At 40.8% G+C, this 26,368-nt stretch overlaps 1 protein-coding gene across 1 annotated transcript in view; it reads left to right on the top strand.

Moving 5' to 3' along the window:
* NFKB1 (nuclear factor kappa B subunit 1) overlaps window positions 1–26,368 on the top strand; it is a 76,683-nt gene that overhangs the window by 43,804 nt on the left and 6,511 nt on the right. The window contains exons 7-19 of the mRNA XM_063135920.1: window positions 141–304; window positions 1,057–1,215; window positions 1,452–1,556; window positions 6,277–6,368; window positions 6,767–6,905; window positions 11,078–11,233; window positions 12,553–12,642; window positions 13,212–13,385; window positions 17,479–17,620; window positions 20,216–20,330; window positions 21,900–22,101; window positions 23,391–23,560; window positions 24,654–24,756. Of these exons, the coding sequence (XP_062991990.1) occupies window positions 141–304; window positions 1,057–1,215; window positions 1,452–1,556; window positions 6,277–6,368; window positions 6,767–6,905; window positions 11,078–11,233; window positions 12,553–12,642; window positions 13,212–13,385; window positions 17,479–17,620; window positions 20,216–20,330; window positions 21,900–22,101; window positions 23,391–23,560; window positions 24,654–24,756 (1,811 nt within the window). The remainder of the gene's footprint in view (window positions 1–140; window positions 305–1,056; window positions 1,216–1,451; window positions 1,557–6,276; window positions 6,369–6,766; window positions 6,906–11,077; window positions 11,234–12,552; window positions 12,643–13,211; window positions 13,386–17,478; window positions 17,621–20,215; window positions 20,331–21,899; window positions 22,102–23,390; window positions 23,561–24,653; window positions 24,757–26,368) is intronic.

A 26,368-nucleotide genomic window follows, 5' to 3' on the forward strand; every position in this document is an offset into this window, starting at 1 on the left:
TTAATCCCATTCCCCAAATTTCATTGACTGAACCCAGAGGAACAGAAAAATTGATAATCGGCAAAGAAATCTTTAATTTCTAGAATGTGAGAAATTTCAAAGGACTTTTTTGTAAATAGTTTCCTTGTATTTCTGTATAGGTTTCCAAACCTGGGAATACTGCATGTTACAAAGAAGAGAGTTTTAGACACACTGGAATCACGCATGATCGATGCCTGTAAAAAAGGCTACAATCCAGGACTACTAGTACACCCTGATCTCCACTATATACAAGTAGAAGGTGGAGGGGAGAGGCAGCTATCAGGTGGGTGAGGAAGTAATACAGTTCAGATCTCTCTAGCACATGGAAAAAATATTTAATGCTTCTGTCAGCTCTAGTGTCTACCTTTTAAGAAAAGTAAACCATCCCCTTCCTCTTTTTCTTATGGGATTTCATAAAGAAGAATAGCTCTTTTGAAGCTTCTAGAAAAAATAAAGTAGAAAGAGAAAAATATAGAGACCTTTTTAATGTTCTGGTGCATATTACTGTCCCATTAACAAATGTCTCTTCAGAGTTTGCCTCTACCTTACAAAGTAGCCAATATCTTGAACATCATTCATCTAAGTTCTTTAAATAGTTTCAGATATATTTTTATCTTATTTCTCTCTCTGTGTGTGTGTGTAAGAGTGAGAGAGAGAGAGAGAGAATGTGTGTGTGGCAAGGGGAAGAACTAAGTTGGGGGACCAGTGGTAGTCCCTATATCTCTTGGGGGCAAAAGCAGTGGTGTCTGTGTGCAATTCTGAGCACGCAAATAACTGGACAGGAGTGTGCGTGTAAGAGTCATAGAAATGAATATAATTTCCCCTTTCTCTAATACCAGTTATGATGCCTATAACTCTTAGCTTCAGTGCATTGATGCTACATTTTATTTTTCTGTTCTGCACAAAATTCTTGTTTGTCCACTAAAACGGCTAGAGCTCATCTTAATTCTGTTTGTAATACTGCACCATCATCTGCCATTAACCACCATTACAGTCACAAAGCTGTAATTCAGCTGCTTTCTTCATTGGTTGCAGACCGAGAACGAGAAATCATTCATCAGGCAGCACTTCAGCAAACAAAAGAGATGGACCTCAGTGTTGTGCGGCTCATGTTCACAGCATTCCTTCCTGACAGCACTGGAAGTTTTACAAGAAGACTTCAACCTGTCTTTTCTGATCCTATATATGATAGCAGTGAGTGCCTTGTTCTCTTTATTTCATTAGACTCTATAGCCAAATCCCACTCCAGGTATTTCGTTGCCAGCTTTACCTGTCTCTTTGTTACAGTTGCGTATGTTGTAGTGTTGTAGCTAAGTTGTATTTTGACTTTGAAAATAAAATAGTGCCAAATGGGGGAGGGAAACTCATCTTGCAGCAGCAGCAGCACCAACAAATTATTTTATTTAATGCGCCCTGTTTATAACCATCAGAAGCCCCCAATGCATCCAACTTAAAAATTGTACGAATGGATCGGACAGCAGGCTGTGTGACAGGTGGAGAAGAGATTTACCTTCTTTGTGACAAGGTTCAGAAAGGTGAGAACTCAAGATGCTTCAAATACTGTATAATCATGCTCAAATGTGATAATCACTGGGAGACAGTATGGTATAGTGGTTACAGTGTTAGACTAGAACTGGGAAGACCTGAATTCAAAACCCCATTCAACCATGATGCTCACCGGGTGCCTCTGGGCCAGTTACCATTTCTCAGCCTAGCCTACCTCATGAGGTTCTTGTGAGGATAAAATGGTGGTTCATTAACTATGTACAGCACCTTAAAAGCTTCATCCCACCTACCTGTTTCCTTCGGATTATCCCCATATCGCTAAGCTTTCGCCGAGGCAGTGATCCTTTGCATACCAGGAGGTGAGTTGAAGGGGGGAAATGTAAAAAATCATTAAAAATCAACGGATGACCCAATTCAATTCAAATTTGGTATGCTTAAAGCTCTCCCTAATATCTATTACTCTGCCAATTTTGGTGTCCTTATCTTTAAAGCTTACGCAGATATAAGCATTTCTTTAAAATCCTGCTCCTGTGCCCCAGCAGTGGCTCGGAAGATAACGCTCAGAAAGCAGGGGCTAAATAGGGCAAATCTTTTTGCTTTGAAGCACAATTAAAGCAGGATGCATGGGAGTATTTCACAATAAAAGCAGATTATAAGGTGGAAAACTTCTGAGTCCTTTGTATGCAATTCGCAGTGATTGCACAGTATAACACTGGTGTCAGAAAGCTCCGAGCAACTTGGCGGAGGGATAAGATAAACATGCCCTCCGCCTGCTGGCCCCGCGGGACTTGTCTGAAGCCTCCATGTGTGCTGCCAGGCTGCCCGGCCTCTTCTCTGGGCTGCCGTAGATTTAGTGCAGTAAAGGAGGTTTAGCGTAGAGAAGGTCTGGTGGTTCAACGATGCACACAGAGGCCTCAGATAAGTCCCACCGGTTGATGGGCAGGTGAGCAGGGGGCAGCGGCTGGGGGAAAGTCCAGGGGACTCCCAGTCGGCCTTGCACCAGCAGCCACCCCGTGTGTATAAAGAAATTTATGATACTGAGCAATAAAATACCAACGTGCCGGTGCTTTCTGCATGAGTGTGGCACAGTTGTGTTGTAGATTTGCAGCACTGTTCACTGCCAGAAAAGCTACCTGCTGATGTGTAGTTAAAACAACAAAATGTTTCTATCCTTGTTGGGATTATATCTCACATTCTTGAACCAAAGTAAAGTAAATAGCCTGTAAAAGAAATATTTCTAATTTTGATATACTTTTGAGCTTTTAATTCAGCTTTGAAATATCTTCAGTGCTTTTTTTAATGGAATTTGGTTATATTGTTATTGTAGTTTTTATTTATATAACGTATGTTTTCATTATAAATAATAATAAAAACAACTGTAAATGCCTTGAGTGCCCCATCAGAAAAAGGCAGCCTATAAACTCTATAGAAACAAACAATTCAGGCCAGTTTTCTCCAAGTCCAAATTGCAATAAAGGTCCATAGGATGGATAATTTTGACATTTTGTGAGTAACTTTCTTGAAGCCTGAGAAAGTCCTTCCTGATCCAAGAAAGGGAAGTGAAAGATGTCTGTTAAATGCTTTTAAAAGATGTCTGAGTAAATGGAAACCCCAAAGTGGGGATTTCCCTTAACTTAATTATGGTTTTCCCTTGTGACATCATTTGTTGAAATCTCTCAATGCTAGAGAATTGAAATCTATGATAAAAGACCTAATAGGATTTTTCTCAGTAAAGGTTTCCAGGTTAAAGAAAGGGAGATAAACATCCATTTGTTGTCAACAACTGTCCCCATAACTTAAAAGAGGGAGAACTCTCTTTGTCCAACACCCAAAGATGAAAAATATGAGCCTCTGGTTTACAGAACTGACAGCTTGTACATAATACCCCGTGCTTTGCAGGTATTCCAGTGTACACATTGAGCTCCCACATGAGCCAATGACTTTCTCTGTATGCACAACTTAGAATCTGTGGTTATAGATACAGAAGGAAGCTATAAGGGATGCAAGTGAAGAAAACTGGATTGCCAAGGATTGCCTTTGTCTCGTGTTTTGTTTGTTTGTTTCAAAATAAAGGGGACAATTTATAGCCTAGAGCAGCCTTTCTAACCTGAGTCTCTCCAGCTGTTTTGGTTTTCAGCTCACTTCAATTTATTTATTATGTATTTATTACATTTTTATACCGCCCAATAGCCGAAGCTCTCTGGTCGGTTCACATCAAGGATTATGGGAGTTGTTTTCAAAAACATCTGGAGGGCACCAGGTCAGAGAAGGCTCTTTTAGATGTTCTTGCACACCACTCCAGTAGGACCATACATAGAAGTGAACTCATTAATTTTAATAGAATTTGTTTCCAGCTAATCCAATGGAAACAATTTGTACGAACTGCAGCAAAAACAAATGTAGTTTCACACTTTAGATTGCTGTCATGATATAAAACCACAGCCTCTCATGCTACAGGATGTTCCTTGCCATTGTTACAGCACTGTACCAATGAGGCTAATCATGGCAATTGTTGCATCATGCAGAACCATTGTATGGCAAGGCAGTAAGCATGATAGTGATGGCACTGCAACATATATGAGCATTTATACAGAAGTTGGTCCTGTATGGGACCCACTCCCAGGTAAGTGTATACAGACTGCAGCCTTAGGGTGATGCTTCATCTGATGCTAAACACCTCTTCATGTACATTTACAGTGCAATCCTATGTACATCCACTCAGAAGTAAGTCCCATTGAATTCAATGGATGTTGCTCCCAGGTAAATGTGTATAGGATGGCAGCCCTAGAAACCTAACTAGTAGAGAAATATTATTAATATGAGGTATCTAAACAGCTGCTTGAAAAATGTTATGCTCTAACATTGAGCTTTAGCAAAATGAAACACCCATTTAAGGTTCTATGGTACAGGTATCTTGGACCACCAATCACTGAAGAAAAATGGCAGAGAGCGCAATCCTATGACCTCTCAACAGTGTCTGGGGAACATAGAATTGTTCAGTTTCTTGGGTAAGAGGTCGGAAACAGGGCTTCAACCTCAGAGCCAAGAAACCGCATTCTTCTCCTCATAGCTGTCATGGTAGCACCAGCTACCTCTCCATGTTTGGCAAACAGAACATAGAGACAGGGGAAAGGGGACATGCCCAGATTGGGGAAAGGGGACTGGGGCTGTAAGAGAAATTCTATAGCCACCCCAGCTTCCTTCCCTCCTGCTCCCCAAAGTCTCTGCTAGATGGGTGAAAACGCCTGTGTAGCTTAAATTCAGAGGGGGAGGCACATCATGCCTCCTTCTCTGCATATGATACTCGTCAAGTCTTACAGTACCCAGGGCATATCACATAGGATTACACCCTAAAGATATTTCAGTCTATAAAGTCTATCAATCTGGAAGTTACATAAAAACTTGTACTTTGTTGGTACCTAACCCCAGTTCAGTTGAAGGTGTGGATCTTTTTCATATGTAAACAGGCTCAAAATTTATTGGAGAAATGTTTTCGGTATAATCTTGCCAATTGATGGTCATTAAACTCTTCATTGGTACCTTTATTGGTACTTTTTCAATGTTACTGAGTTGGCTATTCCCAACATAAGTAAATAATTATCATGAATTTACTGATTCCTTCCAAAGTCGTATGGGCAAACATGTAAAACAGTCAGTCTCCATCTGTTCATAATGGCTCTTAAAATTTTTGGATCTAGCAGAAATTGACAAGTTTACAAAAGGTATACATAGACAATCTGGAAGACAACAGATAACCAATATATCAGTCAAGTTGACCAATTTTATTGTTTGCTGGAATGGTAAATCTGGACATAGTCTAGATAGAAAACTGTTTTTTGTTATGGTAGCAAATACTGTATATTTATAAAATTTAATTTAATTTTTAAAAAGCACAAAACTCTTAATCAGAATTTAGCTACAATTAAATAGTCTGAATTTTACAAAGGAAGTCCCTCTTCTGGGTGGCACAGCGTGGTATGCCTTCAGATTTCTTGATGGTTTGTCCAGGGTTTTGCTGTGCTGTATAAATGTTTGCATTGTTGTCCATAGTCAAACACTACTTCCCATTTTTATTGTTGCTCTTCCAGTACTATGATGCAGGACTTTTGTGGAATCCAAGTAGAGTTGCAGCTTAAAAGATGCTTGTTCCTCCTCCCTTCAGTAAATTAATAGTGTTCTTACAGACGACAAGCAGCATTCTCCTAAAAAGAACTATAGCCGTTATATTGCAGTGAGAACCAGATAGGGCTCCATAGGAGGAACAAATTATCTATTATCTGAAATAACAGAGTCTTAACCTGCCATCTAAACCCCATTAATGTCAAGTGAGTCTCCCTTGGAAGGGGGGTCCACAATTTAGGTATTACTCACTACTAAGAAAGTCCTCTCATGTAGCCTCCCACCATGCATCAGTTGGTGAGATGAACAGTAGGGAATGGAACAAACCCTCAGGAAATGTCCTGAACAAGTGGGTAGATTTCTTTGGAATGGTGTATCCTTCTGTACCCTAAATGTACCCTGGCTCCAGACCATTTAGGTCTTTAAATATCAAATCCAGAACTTTAAACCAGGCCTAGAAGCCAACAAAAGGTCAGTGAAGTTGATCTAAAATTGCAGTTGTGTGCTCCATGCAGCCTATCCCAGCACCATTTCGTTGCCCCATTCTGGACCAGATCTATCTATCTACTACATTACGACAGAGAATGAACATGATGCATAACCAGTTCTCAATTTGCGTTTTCAATGCAGATGATATTCAGATTCGTTTTTATGAAGAAGATGAAAACGGTGGCGTCTGGGAGGGTTTTGGAGACTTTTCGCCTACTGATGTGCACAGACAGGTATCTCACATTGGCCAGATGCATGCATAATAATGTACACAAACAATGTTAATTTTGGTTACTGCATAAAACTGTTTGTGATCTGATATAATCAGCTTCAACATTCTGTTGCCTTGAATTGAATTTGGGGGAAATAGCTGCCTTTAAGAAATAAGAGACAAGAAGTTTTTCATGCCCTGCAGTGAGTTTTCCCTCATCTCCATTATGCTGGGAACAGTTTTAAGGCTACCAATGCTTGATTGGGACTATTGATACATTAGTAGTCAGAAGGAAGTCCCTCCTGTTGCTCTATAGAAATAATAAGTGCTGTATAAACAAAGACAATGCTTTTAAGTCCTCAGAGAAATATATAAATAAATGCATCATCCTTGACCACCTATTTCTCATTCACTTTATAGTTTGCCATAGTATTCAAAACACCCAAATACCGAGATGTTAATATCACGAAACCAGCATCTGTTTTTGTCCAACTACGACGAAAATCTGATCTGGAGACAAGCGAACCAAAGCCATTTCTATACTACCCTGAAATCAAAGGTAATTTGCCAATGTTGGTATGAATTGTCCATGATGGAATGCAGCCAGGTTTTTTAGAATGCCACCAATATTGGGATTCTTGCTTATTTTGTAATAATGGTGTGGTCAGTGCATATATTAGCTAATGTTCTTGTAGTGTGTTAAATGCTAGATTACAGTTTTGGCCAGAAATAATGACTGCATTTATGCAGCAGTGAAGTGAGCATTTTGTATGTAATATGTAAAATGTGTACACTTGTAATGCTGTGCTTATTACATGTGCTCCATAATTTTGAAGCTCTTATTGTATAACAGTGCCAGCTTTATTATGGGACCAGACCACTTGTGGCTGTGAGGGGGCAACCCATGGTCTTTGGAGCCCACTCATTTCCCCCCACTGCTCAGCAATCAGCTGAAGGATGGAGAACAGATCACTGTTTCCCTGTTGCTAATAGAAATGGGGAAACATCACTCTAGTTCAGGGTCATGGGTTCCAATTCTAGGTTGTTCATCCCCAGCAGCCCATTCGGCCATCATGATAAACATCCCAGGGATGAAGCATCCCTGGGTTGTTTATTCAAGCAGGAGTGGGTGAGGGGTTGGGAACCAGCACACTTGGTCAGTCCTGCTTATTGTTTTATTTATTTATAATTGCACATAGTTTTAATTGTTTTTATTGCTTTGAAAATATTTTTACTTGTTTTAATTTGTTGACAATTTAATACGTTTTTAGCTCTGTATATTATTTATGTTTACATTGTTCTGATTTTATCTGTATGCCACCCTAAGATCCCAGTGATATTGGGTGGGATACAAATGTTTAAATAAATTTTAAAAAATGCATTTCTATACTGCCCAATAGCCAAAGCTCTCTGGGTGGTTCACAAAAATCAAAACCATAAGTACAATTTAAAGTATAAAACTTAAACCACAATGTAAAAACACAATATAAAAGTAAAACCAGAATAAAACTGAGCAGCAATTCAAAGATTTAAAAAACAGATTTAAAACAGGGAAATTAAAAAACTAAGAAGATAAAATGTTAAAATACTGGGAAAATAAAAAGGTCTTCACCTGGCATCGAAAAGAGTATAATGTAGGTGCCAAGCAAATCTCTCTAGGGAGCTCATCCCAAAACTGGGATTCCACAGCAAAGGAGGCCCTCCTCCTGGTAGCCACCTGCCTCCCTTCCTTTGGCAGGGGCTCACAGAGAAGGAACCTTGAAGATGATCTTAGGGTCCGGCAGGTATATATGGGGAGGATGTGTTCCTTTAGGTAACCTGGCCCCCAGGCTGTCTTCTCAACAACCCAAGGTTTGTTAACTGGGTTATTACGATGTGCAAAGTTGGTCATTGTCTGTAAAGCTGAGATTTTCTTTTTGCATAGAAGTGATGTTATATATGTCCATAGATTAGCAATAGCAAGATATTGCAGCTCTGTGAGACATGCTCTAGCAAACGACAAAGCCTCCAGCTCGTACATGTTCAGCTCAGATTTGAACATGTATGAAAGAGAGCAAAAGTTTCTAGATGCTGCTCTTACAAACGCTAGCATACCAAGTTGATCTTAGGGTAACATGTGTGCTTGTAATGTCTCAGACTTGCTGTAAACATTGAAAGGGTTGTAAGTTTTGGCATGTGACATGCTACAACATGTACATGAGAAGGACAAATGAGGGAACAATTGAGTTCAGTGTTGATAGCTTATTATCATAGCTGTCAGGAAGTGATGTGTACCAGGGAAATTCCAGGTTTAGCACTGAATTGATGAACTCTGTGCACTTCTTATTTTAGGATTCAAAAAAACCTTTGTGGTGCATGCTTGAACTTTACAGAAACTTTCAAAAACTCCCTCAACACCTCCAGATCTATCCCGGGGCAGGCTGACTATATATATACTATTGGGGGGAAATGCCCAGATAATAAATGGTCTACTTTTGGGGGGCATATCTTTCACTCACCCACTATAAACATAAATGCAGTATTCTGTTAACTGTTCCATACTACACCAGTTGGATATTGTCCAAGGTTGGGAATTATGTACTTTTAGTATTCTTGCTTCTTTGTTTGTTAGTATATTTGGAATATATCCAATTACCCTTTGTGTAAATTCAGTAGTTGTGGGTTGTCTGTGTATGTGCGTGCGTGCATGTGTGTTGGTTAAACAGAGAAAATGTTCTATGCATAGAGAATCTTTAAGGAAGTATCACTTTCAGGGCAAGTAATGAAATAATTTTCACTTTTACTCTCATATTTCTAGCACAGGAACATAGGAAGTTGCCTTATACCAGGTCAGAGGATTTGTCTTAGTTGAGCATTGCCTGCTTTGACTGGCAGTGGCTCTCCAAGGTTTCAGGCAGTAGCCATTCTCATTAGCTGCTTCCACATATTTTTCTTAACTAGAGATGCTGGGGTTGAACCTGGGACCTTCTGCATGCAAAACATGTGCTCTGCCACTGAGCTATGGTCCCTTCCCTTAAGCACATCTTGCATCACTCGGTTATATTCAGTTCTGTCAGCAGCTTAGTACAACCCAATATATGATCTTCAGATTTTATCACCCCTGGTCATGTGCACCTCTTCTTTCTGCCTGTCCTCTCACTCAGTTTTTCTTCCTCTATTAGACTGGTCTCTCTGGGCCTCCTTTCCCCCTATTTTCTGCACCATTCCCTTTTCCAACCCTCATTTTCTAAATTCCTCTTGTTTTCTGTGGCCTGCTGCTTTCTCGGGCCCTTCCTACAGTTTAGGATTATCCCAGGAAAATGGAGAGATCGTCCCTGCCTGCTCCCGGGATCCCCTGTGTGTCATTTGCATGCACAGGGATGATCCTGGGACTTTCCCGGGAAAAAGGGCAGATGTAGAAACGGACTCAGTCTTCTGCCTCCTCCATTCCTAGGCACCTGCTTCTTCAACATTTCTGTGATCCGTTTAAAAGATCAAAGCCAGAAATTCTTCCACCTACCCTCTGTTTTGTGACATTAGGGTTGCCAGCTTAGCCAATTCCTGACATTGCCTTGCTGTTTAGATTGGAACAGATGACATTAGTAATTGCAGGAGGAATGATTCAATATATTCAAAATGTTCTATATGAATATTATATACTCTGCTATTCTATGATTCTATGTTTGTAAAAGAACCATAATAGATTAGGCAATGCCTTTTTATTTATGTGTGTTGGTATGCAGGATTAGGTGTTTAATTTGTTTGAGGTTTGCCTTGGCTGCCAGTGTAAGATATTACCCGATCTACCTTGTGCCTTGCTCATGTTCTGGTATGAGCCCAAGTACAATTAGACTTCTTATTTGCCTGTGATTAATTGGAGGTACTCAAGGAATGTAAAAGGCCTCTTGGAAGAGGCTCAGGCATGTATACAGTGTTATCCCTCCGCTGCCTAGCTAATAACTCCCAGTGCAATCAACTTTCTCATTCCTACTATGTCTCTATGTAGCCTTTATATCTTTTTCACATCCTTTCATCCTGCAAAAGCATACTGACACCCAGTAACAAATGTATTACATGTCAATAACCCTGCAGATTTGAAGAAGAAGAAAATTATTTCTGTCTGCATATACTTCAGGATTTCTGCCTTGGGCTAGAATCAAAATAGCCTCTGAAACACATGCAAGCATTTCTGCATGTGGACACACACATACTGGAGCTTCTCTGTGATTGTTTTTTGTCCTGGTCTCAGCTTTCCATGATACCAGAGCCTGTAGGAAAGCCAAATGAAAGGCATGAATCACAGAGAAAGGAAGGGAGGAAGCCTCTAGGTGCAGAAAAGAGTTAATATTTCCATCGTATTTTGAATTGAGTCCTTCTTTGGGGCACTCTTAAATTGCAATTTCCAGCCTGGTATCAGACCACTGTTGCAGCTTGCACCATTTTCATTCGATTTGCCCCAAGAAGGGGGCTGATTTTGGGGAAGGTGAGGCTTCAAAAGCCCCTCCCTCCTGCATGTGAGGTCTTTCCGTTAGTAAACTAAAGGCACAGCTGTTTTCTTCTATTCATTTTAGCTAGTGTGGTCTTATTGTAATAAAATCTGAGGACTCCACTCGGGAGTGCATGGGTTCTGCTGGAGCAGATGTTGTTCCCTTTTAATTCACCTTGTTTATTATCCTGTTGCCTTGGAATTGAATGGACCCCTTTGTTTTGGTAGCCTCTGTCTCACCCCTTCCCTGTGTTCAAAAAATGCAGATAAAGAAGAAGTGCAAAGAAAACGACAGAAGCTCATGCCCAACTTCTCTGATAGTTATGGTGGAAGTGGTGCAGGTGCTGGAGGAGGTGGAATGTATGGAGGAGGAGGAGGAGGAGGAGGTGGTGCTGGAGGCGGCGGTGGAGGTGCTGGATCAGGTAAGGGGAAATTGCAACTGAAACGAACACTGAGCAGTGCATTTTGGAAATGCTTCTCTTTATGATGGGTGGGCTTTGTATGGCAGGAGACCCTACCAACAACAGGGTCAGAGGAAAGCTACTGCCCTCACCACAACAGCTTACCCAAGTACAGTGCGTTCTCTGCACTCTGGGACATCACTGAGATGGGAGATAAACCTCCCATGGGATTAAGAATCAAGCCTGATCCTACCTTTTTCGGTCCGCATTTTCAGCTGTATCAACCTGTCCTGAGCAGATTATAGGCATCAAAGCTTTGTTGGCTGAGTTAAGAAAGGAGATGAGGAAAATTCAATGGAGCTGTCTGTTATTTAGTTATTTTTATTATTTCTGCCCCACTTTTCTTCCATGGAACTCTAGGAGGTGTATTTAAGATCCACAGGTACTCTCCCATCTAGGCACTTAACAGACAGAAGTCTGCTTTGCTCCTTCATGTGCCTTCAGACTATTAGGGTGACCCTATGGAAAGGAGGACAGGGCTCCTGTATCTTTAACCATTGCATAAAAAGGGAATTTCAGCAGGTGTCCTTTGTATGCATATAGCACCTGCAGCTTTAACTGTTGTGATGGAGAGGGAATTTCACCAGGTTCCCCATATATACAAATGACACCTGCTGAAATGTCCTTTTCAATACAAAGATACAGGAGCCCTATCCTCCTTGCCATATGGTCACCCTACAGACCATGTTCTGTTCTCTAGCTGCCCATTTAACATTGGGATTTTAACGGATTGTTGGCTTGTGAATACTTGGCTTTTAACTTGATAAGCTATGATTAATCACACATCTACTGAATCTTATGTTTATTTGTTGTTTCAACTGTCATGGTCATATCAACTTTACAAAGCACACAAAAACTTTACAATACAAAGAAGTAAAATACAAAAATATACTAAAAAGGTTTTCATTAAAAGGTGCCCACAAATATGTAAAGGTTAGTTTTAATATAAAGAATTAAAATAAGATACACTAAGAATTTACATTAAAAGGGCCATAAATGTATAAAAGTTAATACTACTGATATATTAGAACTTCATGTTAAATTTCATCATTGCAGTTCACCATATTGACCTCTATGAATCTTCTCAATTTTGGGGCAGCCACTGCGAATCTCGCAACTCTGTCTGTCACAAATTTGTCAGCATCAGAGAGCAAATATATAACTTTAACTTGATCATCACTGTTAGATATATCCTGTAACAGATTCAAAATAAATTTTGTCCTGGGTTCAGAATACAGAGAGCAATATACTGAATCTATATATCTATATGCTGTTTTTAGGATATGGATACTCACCATATGGGTTCTCTGGTTACGGAGCAATGCACTTCCATACCAGCACGAACAAGGCTGGTGCAGGAATGAAACATGGTAACTATCAAAGAGGCTTTTTTTCCTATTTGTTGTATTTATCACAAGCTTGGAACACGGTGGTGCAGGATGGTTTCAAAGGCTCTGTGGCCAATATCTGGCCTGTGATTCCCCACCCGTGTAGTAGGGTATTGGGACTACAGAGTTGTGCCATAGGCTTCAAGGATCAACATCTGTCATGTGGATTTCCAAGGGGTGGGGAATGCCTGCTGCCAGTGTGGTGTAGTGGTTAGAAAGTTGGACTTGGGATTCAGGAGTTCTGGGTTCTAGTCCCCACTTGGCCATGAAGCTCAGTGGGTAACTTTGGGCTGGTCACCAACTCTCAACCTAACCTACCTTACAGAGTTGTTGTGAGGATAAAATGAAGACAAGGAGGCCCGTGTAAGCCAGCTTGGGTTCCTTGCAAGAGTGTAAATGGGAGGATATATATGTATCCTGCCGTTTACGCTCTATTTATTTTAAAAATAAAATAAATATTCTGATGCTCTATATTCCCTCATTTTGTTTTTCATCTACAGTTTAATTGGAATCGGGGGGAAATTAAAGCTACTCATTTCTGTCTTTTTAAGGATTCTTGAATGACATGCCTAAAAACCATAGTGAGAGCTGCTGCCACAAAAAACACAGTGTTAAATTCAAAGAGAAAGTAGAGATCGAAGAGGAAAGAAAAACCAATATCGGCACAGCTCTTGAAGTGGAAGAAGACGCTTTATCATGTGTTGATGCAGACAGTTGTTTACAAGGTAATTGGCAAACATTTTACCTAGTATCATTGCATTCATCTAGGAAGGAGAAATTTGGATTAAAGGCTTGACCCTTACATGCAACACACAATTCCAAAATTTTGAAGCTTGATCAGTCAGTCTTGGAAATAGCAGGAGATACACTCCCTAAATTCAGACATCTTCTAATATATTTATTTAGCATTGCGCTCCCAATCTCCATGGATGTTTGTATTGCTGCTTTAATTTTTATAAAAGGTGATCAAAAATATAGCATGGATCCTAGAAATAATGTGCCTCCCAGAAGTAGGGTGCTATTATTATTGTTACTTTTATTATTATTTCTCTTTCTCGCTCGTGGCAGTTTTTCTAGATGGACATGATGGGCTTTGCCAAGTCATGCTGTCTTTTACAGAGTCAGGAATTTCCTGACAATTGAGTGTGTTTTAATTATGACTGCTTTCTGGATGTTGGTATGGATGTATTTTGGTGGGCCCAGTTTCTGAAGGTTTTCTGTATAGTTTTTTGATGTGATGCCGGTGTCTGATGTGACTAACGGAATAATTGTGACATTTTCCTGTTGCCATAGTTCTTTAACTTCCATGGCCAGTAGTGTTTATTTTTTTCTCTTTTCCTCTTCGTTTTCTAAGACATTTTTGTCATTAGGTATTGCTATGTCAATGAGGTACGTGTGTTTTTCTTTTTTGTCTATGACCGTTATAACTGGTTGGTTGCAAGGTATTGTCTTGTCCGTATGAATTGTTCTGTCCCAGTATATTTTCTGAACTGCATTTTCCAAGATTATTTCAGATGAGTATATATCGTATGGTGTAAGTTGTTTGATGAGGTTGAATTTGATGGCCAATTGTTGGTGAATTATTTTTGTAGCTGTATTGTCTCTGTCCATATAGTTCATTCCTGCCAGAATTTTACATCCTCCTGTTACATGTTCTATTGTTTCTTGGAATTGATGATATTTCCAACATAAATCTGTTGTTAAAGAGTTATCTTTTATGATGTATTTTTGTAGTTCTTGGATGCTATAACCTGATCCTGTATAGCTATTAGGAATCCTTCTGTTTCTGGAAATACCTCACTCTTCCTGAGCCATCTGTATGTGTTCTTCGTTTATATGTGGGTTCTGCATTATGGTTTGGTGCTTCCCATGTAGTGCTTTTTGTGCCCATTTTTCTTTTTTCTGTGCAAGTGAGAGTGGTCGTGTTTGGTCTTCATTTTGTAATGCAAGGTTGAGTGGGGTGTAACTCTTATCTATTATTATTATTATTATTATTATTATTATTATTATTATTATTTTGTTTTATTATTTTATATTATCCTGTCTTTCATAAAACAGTCTCAAGTTGGCTTACAATAAAAAAACTTTAAAATATAAACCACAATCACAATGTGGCCATCAATTAAAAAGAAACAATATTCAGATAAAAAAAGCAGGAAGACAATTAAAAGATTTCTGATATTATTAAGATTCATTAAAAGAATGAGAGAATAGGAAGAACTTTGGTGCTTGAAGAACAGCAGAGAAGGCAATAGGTGAACATGACTACAGCGGAGAGCTCCATAAGTTGGGAGCCAATATAGAAAAAGCCATCTCTCCAGTAGTTATCTGCCTAACCTCAAATGTTGGGGCCACTCAGAGAAGGGACTCTGAAGATGATCTCCATTGGTGTACTGAGGCAGCTCTTGGACAAATCTAGTAGCACTTTTACTCCCTGTGCAGTTCCACTGAAGAAAACCAGACTCCGTGGGGCAGGTACTGGCAAAGAATAATGGACGTATGGCATTGCTATGGCTTAGGTGAATGTTGTTTCACAGTATTATATAGTTAGGGTAGTTGATTAAATCTGAAACTTACATTTTTGTGGGTATTCTTGTGGGAAAGCCATGAATCAACTTTTAACTGTTTCAAATTGAGGCTTTCCTATATATGAACAAGGATAGATGGAAGAGAGGTGTTGAGGACAGAGGCCACCTCTTATTTGAAGTGAGAAATACAAGCACCTGAATTCTTCTTTGGCTTTGATTAAAACCGGAGAAGAATTTCCAGTTTCCCTCCCTATGGTTCTTTCCTCCAACCCCACTCCCACCGCTGACACCTTCCCCTTTAAATATTTTTTTTTGTTGGCCAGCTGGAGCAATGGTGGCAAGTAGGGAAAGGGAAGGAAAGAAGTCTGTCCCAATCCCCTTTTATCTCCCAAGGGCTACTGGAACTTTTGCAGCACGCTGGGGCACCAGAAAGGGAGGAGGAAGTTCCTGTGCATCTTTGTTTACACAGACTCACTACTTGCATGTATACATGTGTAAATGACCAACGTGGGGCTTAGAAGGTCTTTAACTTGAGGTGAGGTGTGCACACAGCAGACCTCTGCACCATGCTCTTGTTAAATGGGGAATATGGGGGGCAGGGAGCTGGCAAGGATGGTGCTTTGACATTTGTGGGGCTTTGATGTTTGGTGGAAGGGGGTGGGGGATTAATCCTGAAGTCAGATTGGCTCAGGAAATAAATTAAACTGTTATCGATTGTTTTCATAGAAATAGCTGTTTAATTTCCAAGCTCATCCCATGTGAACTGGAGGAGTGGGGTTGGGGATGGGTTCCATCACTGTGTTGCCTGTTTTTTGTTCTAGATTTAAGTCTTTTATTATTATTATTATTATTATTATTATTATTATTATTATTATTAATTTATTTATTTATTTATTTATTTATATAGCACCATCAATGTGCATGGTGCTGTACAGAGTAAAACAGTAAATAGCAAGACCCTGCCACAATAGGCTTACATTCTGAGGCTATTATTTTAAATGTGAAAAGCTGTAATGAAGTCTTGTGATATGGAAACTGGCCCTAAGTCAAGAAAAGGAGTCCCAGTCAAGAAAATAACAAAATTCCTAAGCAAGCAAAACTCCCCGAATGGGAGCCATTATGTGGACTGTTCAGTGGTGTGATGTGCACAGGCATTCTGTACCTTGTGGGCATGGAATGCTCATCTCATCACAGAAAATATATACATATTCCACCACACCTTTACCTTAAACTTGAAAGATGCAGAGAAAGTAGAAGTTTTTTGAGCCTCCTGCCCTTGCTAGTTCTGTGGCCTGCATGAAGCCATGTTTTGTGAACCGCCCAGAGAGCTCCGGCTATTGGGCGGTATAGAAATGTAATAAATAAATACATAAATGTCCCTATTTTCACATATTTTACAAGCCACTTTAGCCCTGTCCAGGCAAAGGCGTGAGAGTTGAAAGTTTTACAATGGAATGAATGACATTCTACAACGGAATTAAAATTATCTAGTGGTTTTTAAGGTTCTATCCTATGTTGACGAACCTCTTAGATCTTCTCGTAGCAGGCAGGCAAGGGCCATTGATGAGAAGCAAGATCATCCATGATAAATTCAACCACTACTTGAATAAATAATCAATTTATTGTTGGTCTGATTCCATCCTAAGTTTGTGAGTGATCCGTGCCCCAAATTAGAGTGCAGCAAACAATCCAGTAAGGGTGGCAACCCCCTTTCTAATCATTGTGAGTCCACAAAGATTTGTAGGATCTGCAGATGGGCTGAAGCTGGTACTGTGCCAAAACAACAATAATTCTCTTTATGTCCAATGTTCAGGCAGTGAGTATCATTTATGTAGCCGAAATGGCACCAACCGTGCACAACAGGGGAAAGTATCACCAGGCTTGGAGAAACTTCAAAATTTATAGAAATATAAAAATCTTTAGAAAATAACCCCAATTAGGGAGTGGCAAAAAAAAGAAAAAGAGAAATGCCCAGTGAGGGCTGACTATGTTCAGCAGCCACAGAAAGCTGACTGAATATTTGCCGATGATAAAGATGCCACCCAAAGAAGCAAACTTCTCTGCAGAGTCTTCTACATTGATCTGAGGTTCATGAAGTGGTTTGCTTGGGATTGCAACCTTTGTGTTTTCTAGCAGGAAGATTTTCTAGTGTTTTCTAGCAGGTAGTCTTCATATATGCCTCAGTTGAATCGTATCTGATTGATGCCCTGAGATTGATGTCCTGAGAAATTGTGTGTGATGTTGTTATTGTCCTTGATTATAATGAAGATGGCATTTTCCTCTCCTACAGATGCTTTCTTTTTGGAGAAAGCCATGGAGCTTGCTAAGTGCCATGCTAATGCTCTTTTTGACTATGCGGTCACTGGAGATGTGAAGGTGCTACTGGCTGTACAGCGCCACCTTACAAAGGCCCAGGATGAAAATGGTGACAAGTAAGTGTGTGATGCGAAGCCTTTCTAACCTGAACTTCTGTAAGGTGCTGGGTGGTGATTCTGTATCTGACAGGAAAGCGCTCTTCCATTTTGAATTTTGAATAGAAAAAATATTCTTCTCCTTAGACTGTGGTCCTATGCACATTTATCTGAAAGTAAATTTCACTGTTGAGATTTACTTCCAAATAAACCTGCTTTGGGTTACACTGTTTAATTTAGTGGTGTTAACTTCTTTTTTCCTCTGAGTGACAAATGACTTATTCTACTCCTGAAATGATGCAGGAAGGGAAAACAGCAGTTCCAAAATGAGGTTACATTCCAATGATTCATTGTAGGTGCTTCTCATGTAAATACAGATGCAAAATGACTTGAGTCATCTATATGTATAACATTTCATAAACAGAATGAGTCCATTTTTCTTTCTAGATCAGATACAATTCAATATAGACTTTTTTTCAGCATGCCTCAAGGCTTCAGCTCCTTGCAGATACATCTTTTGCAACTCATTCCAACCAGCTGCTCTTTCAGAATGCTTTTACGTAATTGAGGAATTCTTATTTGGGGAACAGAAAAAGCAAAGATAATGGATATGGTTCAATAACATGTCAAAAGCATGTTGAGTGACTTGGATGATCATCATCCTTGGAAGATTAGGGAGAATCTCCCTGCTAGGCTTCTGTCCTGAGAAGCTCCAACCTCTCAGTTACCCTGTTCAAGTCATCTCTGGATGTGACCCCAAAGGAAGGCTGAAAGTGTCATCCCACCTAGGAGGGGGGGGGGGACATGTTTCCTTACCTTGTTGCTTCTCTGCCCAGCGTTTGTCCCTCATTACTTCCTCTTCTGCCCAGAGGGGAAAGAAGAAGTGAACAAAAACCACATGGCCCATTCAAGGCGTGTTTTAATTGTGCCGCTTTTCCTGCACACAGCAGGAGATCATGACACATTCCTTTTTTTTTAAAAAAAAAAAGTCAGATTAAAAGGGGTCTATTTTGTGATGGAAAAATGAGTGTAAGGCGCATGGGAGTCAGACATTGTTGTCTAAAGGACACGCGCACATCCTTAAGTGGGCAGTAGTGAGCGTGGGATAAAACGCTCGTCTGATGAACCTCTGACCCCTCACCCCCGCATTCTAAGATATTCTTTGTACCAGCATTTGACGGTTAAGCTCACCAATGCCCTGTAACGAGAGTGATGAGCAATGAGCCTTCTTCTCAACATTAAAGCAGTAGAGCTGGGCAGCAGCATCTGGACAATCCCCATTCCCTCACCAGCTCCAGGTTTGGGAGGAAGGCTCTCTGGGGGTGGGAGTTGACCGTGCAGGAACAAAACAACAAGCCCCCACCCTTTCCTGCTCCTGGAGCAAAGAAAGGTTAAGAAAGTCTTTTTCACTGCTACTCTGAGAGCATGAGCTGAATCCCACATGATCATGCAAGAGAGAGAGGGAGAAACGATGCTTCTTTCAGACCGTGCTCAGTAGAGGAGTCCAGAATCCCTGTGCCAAGGATGAAAAGAGAAAAGGGGATGGGGAGCTCAGAAGACAGCCACTTGAGTCCCTTTGCCAAGCATTGGCTGAATCTAGAATGCTCCCCACCTGCCTTTGCAGGGGCTTCATTTGCAGTATTTTGTTTGATCCAAGAATTCTTTGGAAAATTTACCTGTTGACCTAAATGAGTTGCTTGGTTGATTGTCAAAAGAAAAAGAAATTACAAATGTAGTATTTAGTAAGGGCATAATGGATGCTTTGGGGGAGGTGGAGAATTTTAAACTGAAGCATAACAAGGTATTGTGAGTGCGTGAAGTTGATAGTTTCTCCTCAACTTTTCCACCTGCTGAAATAATACATGAGAATTGAGTGTAGTCAAAGAAATTGTGGCCTCAATACTGCAAGCCAGAAGTTGGATTTTGCAATGTATTTTGATTTACATATCAAGCACTGGGGCATTTTTCCTTTTACATATTGCTTTTTCCAGTTACCTCTTTGATTCCTGTCACCTTGAGTCATATTCTATATTCAAATGAAGAATTATAATTATCAGCCCAACATTAGGGGAATCCCCAGAGGAAATATTAATAATTATTGTTAATTGTAATTACATTTCTATACTGCCTAATAGCCAAAGCTTCTGGCAGTTTTTAGGACAACTCTTAGACTTATGAAATTGTGGGTTATATCAAAAACAATTGAGAGTCTTGTAACACTTTAATAAATTGATTATGAATAAGATTTTCTGGGCTGCATGCATGCATGCTTGAAGTGCAAGCATTTGATGGACAGGGTTCAAGTCCACAGAAGCCTATGCCACAATCAATGTATTAGTCTTTAAAGTGCCACAAGACTCCCTATTGCTTTTGCTACAATAGATCGATTGACTGGTTGCTTTTTAGTCCACCCAGTAACTGGAGTTCTTTGGTGAATATATATCGATATATCTTCATTGTATACTGTCTTGATATTAGCTGCTTAACATGCACAAATGTTAAGTGCCTGTCCAATGCTGAGACCAGTAATATAATGTAAACGCGTCTTCCTGTTTGCTTTGTACAGCTTAGAATTTAATTTCTCTTTTCTTTTGTTCCCCTTTTGATCAATGCCAGTGTTCTTCACTTAGCAATTATTCATCTTCACATGGAACTGGTGAGGAATCTCTTAGAAGTGATAGCGGATCTGAATGCTGCTGATGTTCTCAATGTGAGAAATGACCTTTACCAGGTATGGAAGCAATGGGGAGGATGGCCTTTCATTTGCCAAAGTTTGCTCTTACTGATCACCACCCCAAAACCATGCAACCCTTCTTTAAATTATTGTTTGTTAAAAGTCAGTCAGTTTAGTTGTGGAAAGTTAAAGATTATTGATATACATTGTAGGCCACTCTGAAACTGAGAAGACTGCAAACAAGTCTGAGCATACATTAGGAATTGGTTATTTACTATGGGCAGAATCCAATGCTGCTCATCCGCTAGTGGAGCCAGACGCCGATTCTGGTCTGCACTCAGCAAGCTCTGCCAATTCCATTTTACAGGCGGTCCCTACAGCAATGTAATGCTTCTCGAGGCAAGCCCCGAAATGAGCAGGAACGTCCATTTCTGGAAGGGGCATGTCGGCGGTGCTCCCTTATGGGAGCTCCTCTGATCCTCCCCCTTCCAGAAGTGTTTCCACTCATTTTGCTTTGCCTCTGGAAGCGCTACATCACAGTTCTGCAAACAGTGGGGCTGCTTGCAGACTGGAATTGGCGGGGCTGGCCACATACACAAGGTCTTCGTTAGATTCTGCCCCATGTCTCTCACCTCCGATGGGTGGGATTCAGAGTCTTGGGCCATGAAAACACCCTCATTACTTTTGAAGTAGCTCTAGCTACTCAGGAAACAGTTCTTGGGCATCACTGTGGGAAGCTTACATGGAAACGGCAAGAGACGGTTCAAGGAGAGAAGGAGCAAAATAGGGCTACATCAAAGGTGAGCATGGTCAGGCTTCTACCGGGGGCCTACAACCCAGCGGGGTCCCTCTAATAACAGTCCCCTGGAGTTGCTCTTCCACTTCACCACTGCAAGCTGTTTGTTCACCTGCCTCTCTCTCTGGGCCCAGACAATCTCATTGGTGAGGGCGAAGAGAATTAAATGCTACTGCCTACTTGCTCAATGGCTCTCTGCCTGTCAAGCAAGCAAGTGGTAGCAAAGATGAGAAGGAGAAGGAAGATCAGCTGGTGACAATGGTGTTGAGAATGTAGACTCACTGATGACACGCTAAGCCATGGTGGTTAAACATTTTGAGCTAAACGTTATGGCTTAGTGTGTTGTGTGAACCATTCCTAACCATGGTGGCTACTTAACCACAGTTTAAACACACTAACCATTTGCTGCAAAAGGTTAGTGGCAAAACTATGGCTTAGCATGTTGTCTGAACTGGTCCACTGAGGAAGGGGGCTCTTTGAGGGTGTTTTGCCCAACGGCCCTCAAAAACCCAGAGCCAGCAATGGAACCAAATAATAATGGGTCCCAGCCAGACTGATGAAAGAGATATCACTGTCTTACCTTTCCTGCTGCCACAGCTCATGCGACCAATCCATGTTACCTTTGCATTCATCTTAAGATATGAATAGTTTAAACAACTCTCATGTATGAAATCCTTCTCCCCCCACATTTATATCTTACGTCAACATGTTGCATAGTAGTGTCTTTTAACAGATACAATTGTATGAATGGTGTTTCTGAGTATTACTGCCTTTTTAATTATTTCCTTCCCCACCCCCACCCCGCCACCACCTCTTTTTTTTCTTAACAGACCCCTTTACACTTGGCTGTTATCACAAAGCAGGCAGCAACAGTAAAGGACTTGCTCAGAGCTGGGGCAGATGTGAGCCTCTTGGATCGCTATGGCAATTCGGTCTTGCATCTGGCAGCTGAACAAGGAGATGAGAAGGTGTTAAGTCTGCTGCTTAATCACAAAGTTGCATCTCTGATGAAAGACCTTCCTAATGGGGAAGGTAAGCAAATGTCCTAAGAAAGTTTAGAGAACAACTCTCAAATCCTGTGTGATTTTGAGACACAGGATTTATCACATGGTGGTGTGATATCACTTTGAGTCATTTCTTTGATAGATCCCTGTGTCTGTCCCCACATTGTTAATATCTAGATGTTGAGACATTAGTCATGTGACCTTTTTTCCCCAAATGGTGATGATCCATGTATTCAATCGGTATATGATGATGATGCATGTAATCAATGTGCATGATACTTTAGAGAGTTTTGTACAGAAAGCTCACCCACTAAAGCCATCATTGAAGCCCTTTAGATTAAAGGGAAATTGCCTTTACTTCCCGTCACTTTGCTTCCTGCTTCTTTTCTGCATTTAAATTGAGCTGAATTACACGGCAGGAGAGCAGCGACCATGTGGTCTGTAATTTAAAACTTCCCAACTCATATAGTTGAATGGGACAGTGCCCTCTAGTGGGTATTTTGTCACAAAACTTCAACAGCACATGGCAGGAAATCCCGAGATATTTCAGAAGAATCGGGTTTTCCAAGGTTTGGTTTTAAGCAAAATAACCAAAGGACGGAGCGGGAGATATGTAGGAAGCTCATGACGCCGTCAAAATGACCTACTAACTTCTGTGAGTGGCCAGTCACAAGCATGCTATAAATCACTCGTTTAAATTAGTCTATTGAAGGAAGAGAGGGGTAAAATCAGTGTACTGTTCTGCATGAATTCCCAAACAAGAGCTGCAGGAAGACAAAAGGCTATGCCTCTACCCCTTCCTTTCCCCTTCTGTTTCTTCCTTCCTGCTACAGCTTGGCATTTCCTTGATTAAAAAACCCCTTGTAAATTGTACTTCGAAATCACTTTCCCATCCCACTTTCCCTTCTGTTTTCACAAGTGGCAGCACTTTTGGAGTTTCATATCATGTTGTTTCAGGGCTCAAACATGGCAAATTGTATTCAGTGTTGCACCAGGAGCCATTTGGGGTCATTTCAGGGGTGTTCTGGGGCAGGTAAACATGGTAGATGCCAGAGCTCAGTTCTGTCCACCTTCTCCACATACAATATGGTTTTCCAATACTTAGAAGTTTGTTGTTTTTAAAAAGAGGGGCTGCTACTGTAACAGAACATTAAAAAGGGAGACAAAGGAAAGGAAGCCGTGATTGCTCTCAATTCAGGATAAGCCCAACACTGTTTGAATCCAGTCCAGCCCTATTTCCCACCCTTTAAAAAGGAAAAATCTTTCCAGGGCTACTCTTCTTGGCCTGATGCCTGTACTGTGCTTCTTGTATTGCAGGCCTGACTGCCATTCACCTAGCTGTGATGGTGAACAGCGTGCCTTGTCTCAGACAACTCATTGCTGCTGGTGTCGATGTCAACGCCCAGGAACACAAATCTGGGAGAACTGCCTTGCACCTGGCTGTGGAACAAGGAAATGTCTCCTTGGCAGGTTGCCTACTGCTTGAGGTGAGTGCCAACCCCTTTCTTTTTTCCTCGGTAATTTCCTTTCTTCTTTAAAGGAGAAGCTGCTCTTCTAATTGTGATCCTCCCACCTAGATCAAAGTTGATGGCATGCAGTCCACAGGTCACACCCTGTAATAACGTCATCGAAGCTTTTCCTGTATTCCCAAGTGTTCAATTGCTGCTGCTGCTTTTGTTTTTGAGCAATGCAGAAACAAGATACGTTTGCTTCTTTTTTCAAAGACCCAGAAGATTGTCCCGTTGAGTTCAATGGGGCTTTCTCCCAAGAAAGTATGCATAGGATTGCAACCTGAAATTTAGCTGGTAAGCTGAAAAACCATTAACAGAGCCAGCAGACTGGTTGAGCAGCTAACTCTTGTGCAAAATTGACTTCTATCTTATTACAAGTTTTCTGTATTTGAAATAAGCTAGAATGCGATTTCTGTAGTACTTCCTTTCTTTCGTAGCAGTTGCTGAAATTTGGCTTCATCTTGTGAGCCATATGGAGCAGCATCCCAAAAGTTGGATTTCGCATTTGATAATTCCATGTTAATTTGTCCTTTGCAAGGGAGATAAAATATTTGCTTATGTTGCTTTCACTGATAATGTAATGTTGTGTTAGATCTCTAGCTTGGGAATGCTGCATATGTGTGTGTGTGTGTGTGTGTGTGTGTTTTAAGTCATTTCTGTAGGACATTCATGTTTACAGCTTACCATCCAAATTGTTCTTTGAACTATCCTGCTGGTCTACGATCGTAATAAATTACTTATTTGTCTTTTGAAATAACTCAATATTTAATTATCTGATTTCATCAGTGTTGTTTTGTATACTTATTCATGTTTATGTAGAACTTCTATCAGCTCTGTTTTCTGCACACTTCAGCAACGTTCTCACATAAGTACATATACAATATTAAATGTGAATTGTGGTTGTGATCCAAACTTATATGTACTGGAGGAGCACCAATTCACTACACTTTCAAATAGGAGCCTTTTTCCTCCTCTTGCTTTCCAGATGGCCAAATACTTAAAGAGTCAAAACATGGTGCCACTATGCTTGTTAGTAGCTAAACCAGCATTTCTTGTTTTGCAAATATAGGGGGATGCGCTTGTGGACAGCACGACGTATGATGGAACGACGCCACTTCACATAGCAGCTGGGAGGGGCTCTACAAAACTGACAGCTCTTCTCAAAGCAGCAGGTAATAATTGCCCAACATCTGACTGTTAACCATTGACAATATTTTTTTTTTAAATCACCATTAATAAAGGCAGTGTAAAAAGCGAGTGAGCATGAATCACTCCCAAGTTCCTAGCTGATATTATCATGAGCTACAAATACATTTAGGGACCTGGAGCAAAAGCGTCAACCACTTGGTTCAAAACAGTGTGTGGAATTCAGCTCAACCTCAGCCCATTATTGATGGTCCCTGCCCCCTTTTTGGTTGCTTATTTGTAATGCAGCAGTGACAGTAGAAGCCAAAGAGTGCACAGCCCATCCTGTCTCTGTGCCCTGTGTTAGTGCCCTGTGCCCAATACTCCTTTTTTCCAGCTTCATGTCTCTACCAACCTGTTTCACTAGATTTCTGCTTCTCAGGCCATTGCTTTTCTTGTCCCACATCTCTTTCAGCCACTGTATCTCTTGACCAACCTTCCTAGTACTTCTCTCCCCTTCCCCCATCCCATAACATTACATTCTTCCTGATTTTTTAAGTGCTTGGAAGTTTTTTCAGACCTCTTCTAATTATCCCATTTTTCCTTGTTTCGCTGTCTCCTCTCCCAAATTCCTCAAGCTTCATTATCTAGCTCTCAGTCCAATACCTGCTTTGCAGCCTTACCTGTCTCCTTGGCCGGATCTACACTACTGCTTTAAAGCGCTTTATAACAGTTATAAAGCGCTTTAACTGCTTTAAAGCGCTATAAAACTGTTATAAAGCGCTTTAAAGCAATAGTGTAGATCCGGCCCTTGTCTCTCATCTTCCTGTCCTTTCTCTTTCCTGTCTCCCAGCTTTCAGCCATTCACTCCTGGGAGGTGTTAATCCAGGGCCAGCCCAACCATTGGGTAGAGTGAGGTGGCTGTCTCAGGCAGCATGTGTTGGTGAGTGGGGAGCTGCAGAGTAGTGTTGGAACGCAGAGTTGTGCATGCACCTGCCACGTGCTCCTAAAGTTAGCCTTCTCCCCTCCGGTGCAGTAGACAGAGGCTGCCCCATTGCCACTGTTGAACTAAGACTCCACTGCTAGTCTGGTCAGCTTTTGTATGTGGAACAGTTGGAAAGGGGGCATCTCTGTCTTTTGCTTCAGGCAGAAAAATGTTTTGGTCTGCTCCTGATCCCAGCCAATTCACTAAGTTTCCCTTCCCTCCCAGAATCTGGATTGCAAACTGTTTAGTACTCTGTACAATTATCTTAGCCAATTGGTGTCAGGGGCTTCACCCACAACATAAATCAATATAAATTAATTGTACATTGGAGTGGATTTAAACATATTTACCGCCATGTAACACTTGAGCTCCCCCTACTGGCTAATCACTGGTAACAGGGCAGCATATGAGAACTACTTAAAACAAAACATACATTGTTATGTGAGGGCATTAAGTTCTTAAAGAGAGATATGCGTTGAAATCAGAGATAAAGTGATTTGGGGGTGGGTAGGGTGGGGGAGAAGCCTAAACAAAAAGGAGCCTTCTGTCCAGAAGAATTTAATTTGTTAGTGCTGATGAAGCATGCAACATAAACATAATTTTATATGCATCCCTATCTGAGTAAAAATAGGATCCTTTTAGACCCAGTGTCTCAAATATAGTGGGTTCTCTAT

The sequence above is a fragment of the Elgaria multicarinata genome, chromosome 10 (assembly GCF_023053635.1).
Source record: "Elgaria multicarinata webbii isolate HBS135686 ecotype San Diego chromosome 10, rElgMul1.1.pri, whole genome shotgun sequence".
NCBI classification, from domain to species: Eukaryota; Metazoa; Chordata; class Lepidosauria; order Squamata; family Anguidae; genus Elgaria; species Elgaria multicarinata.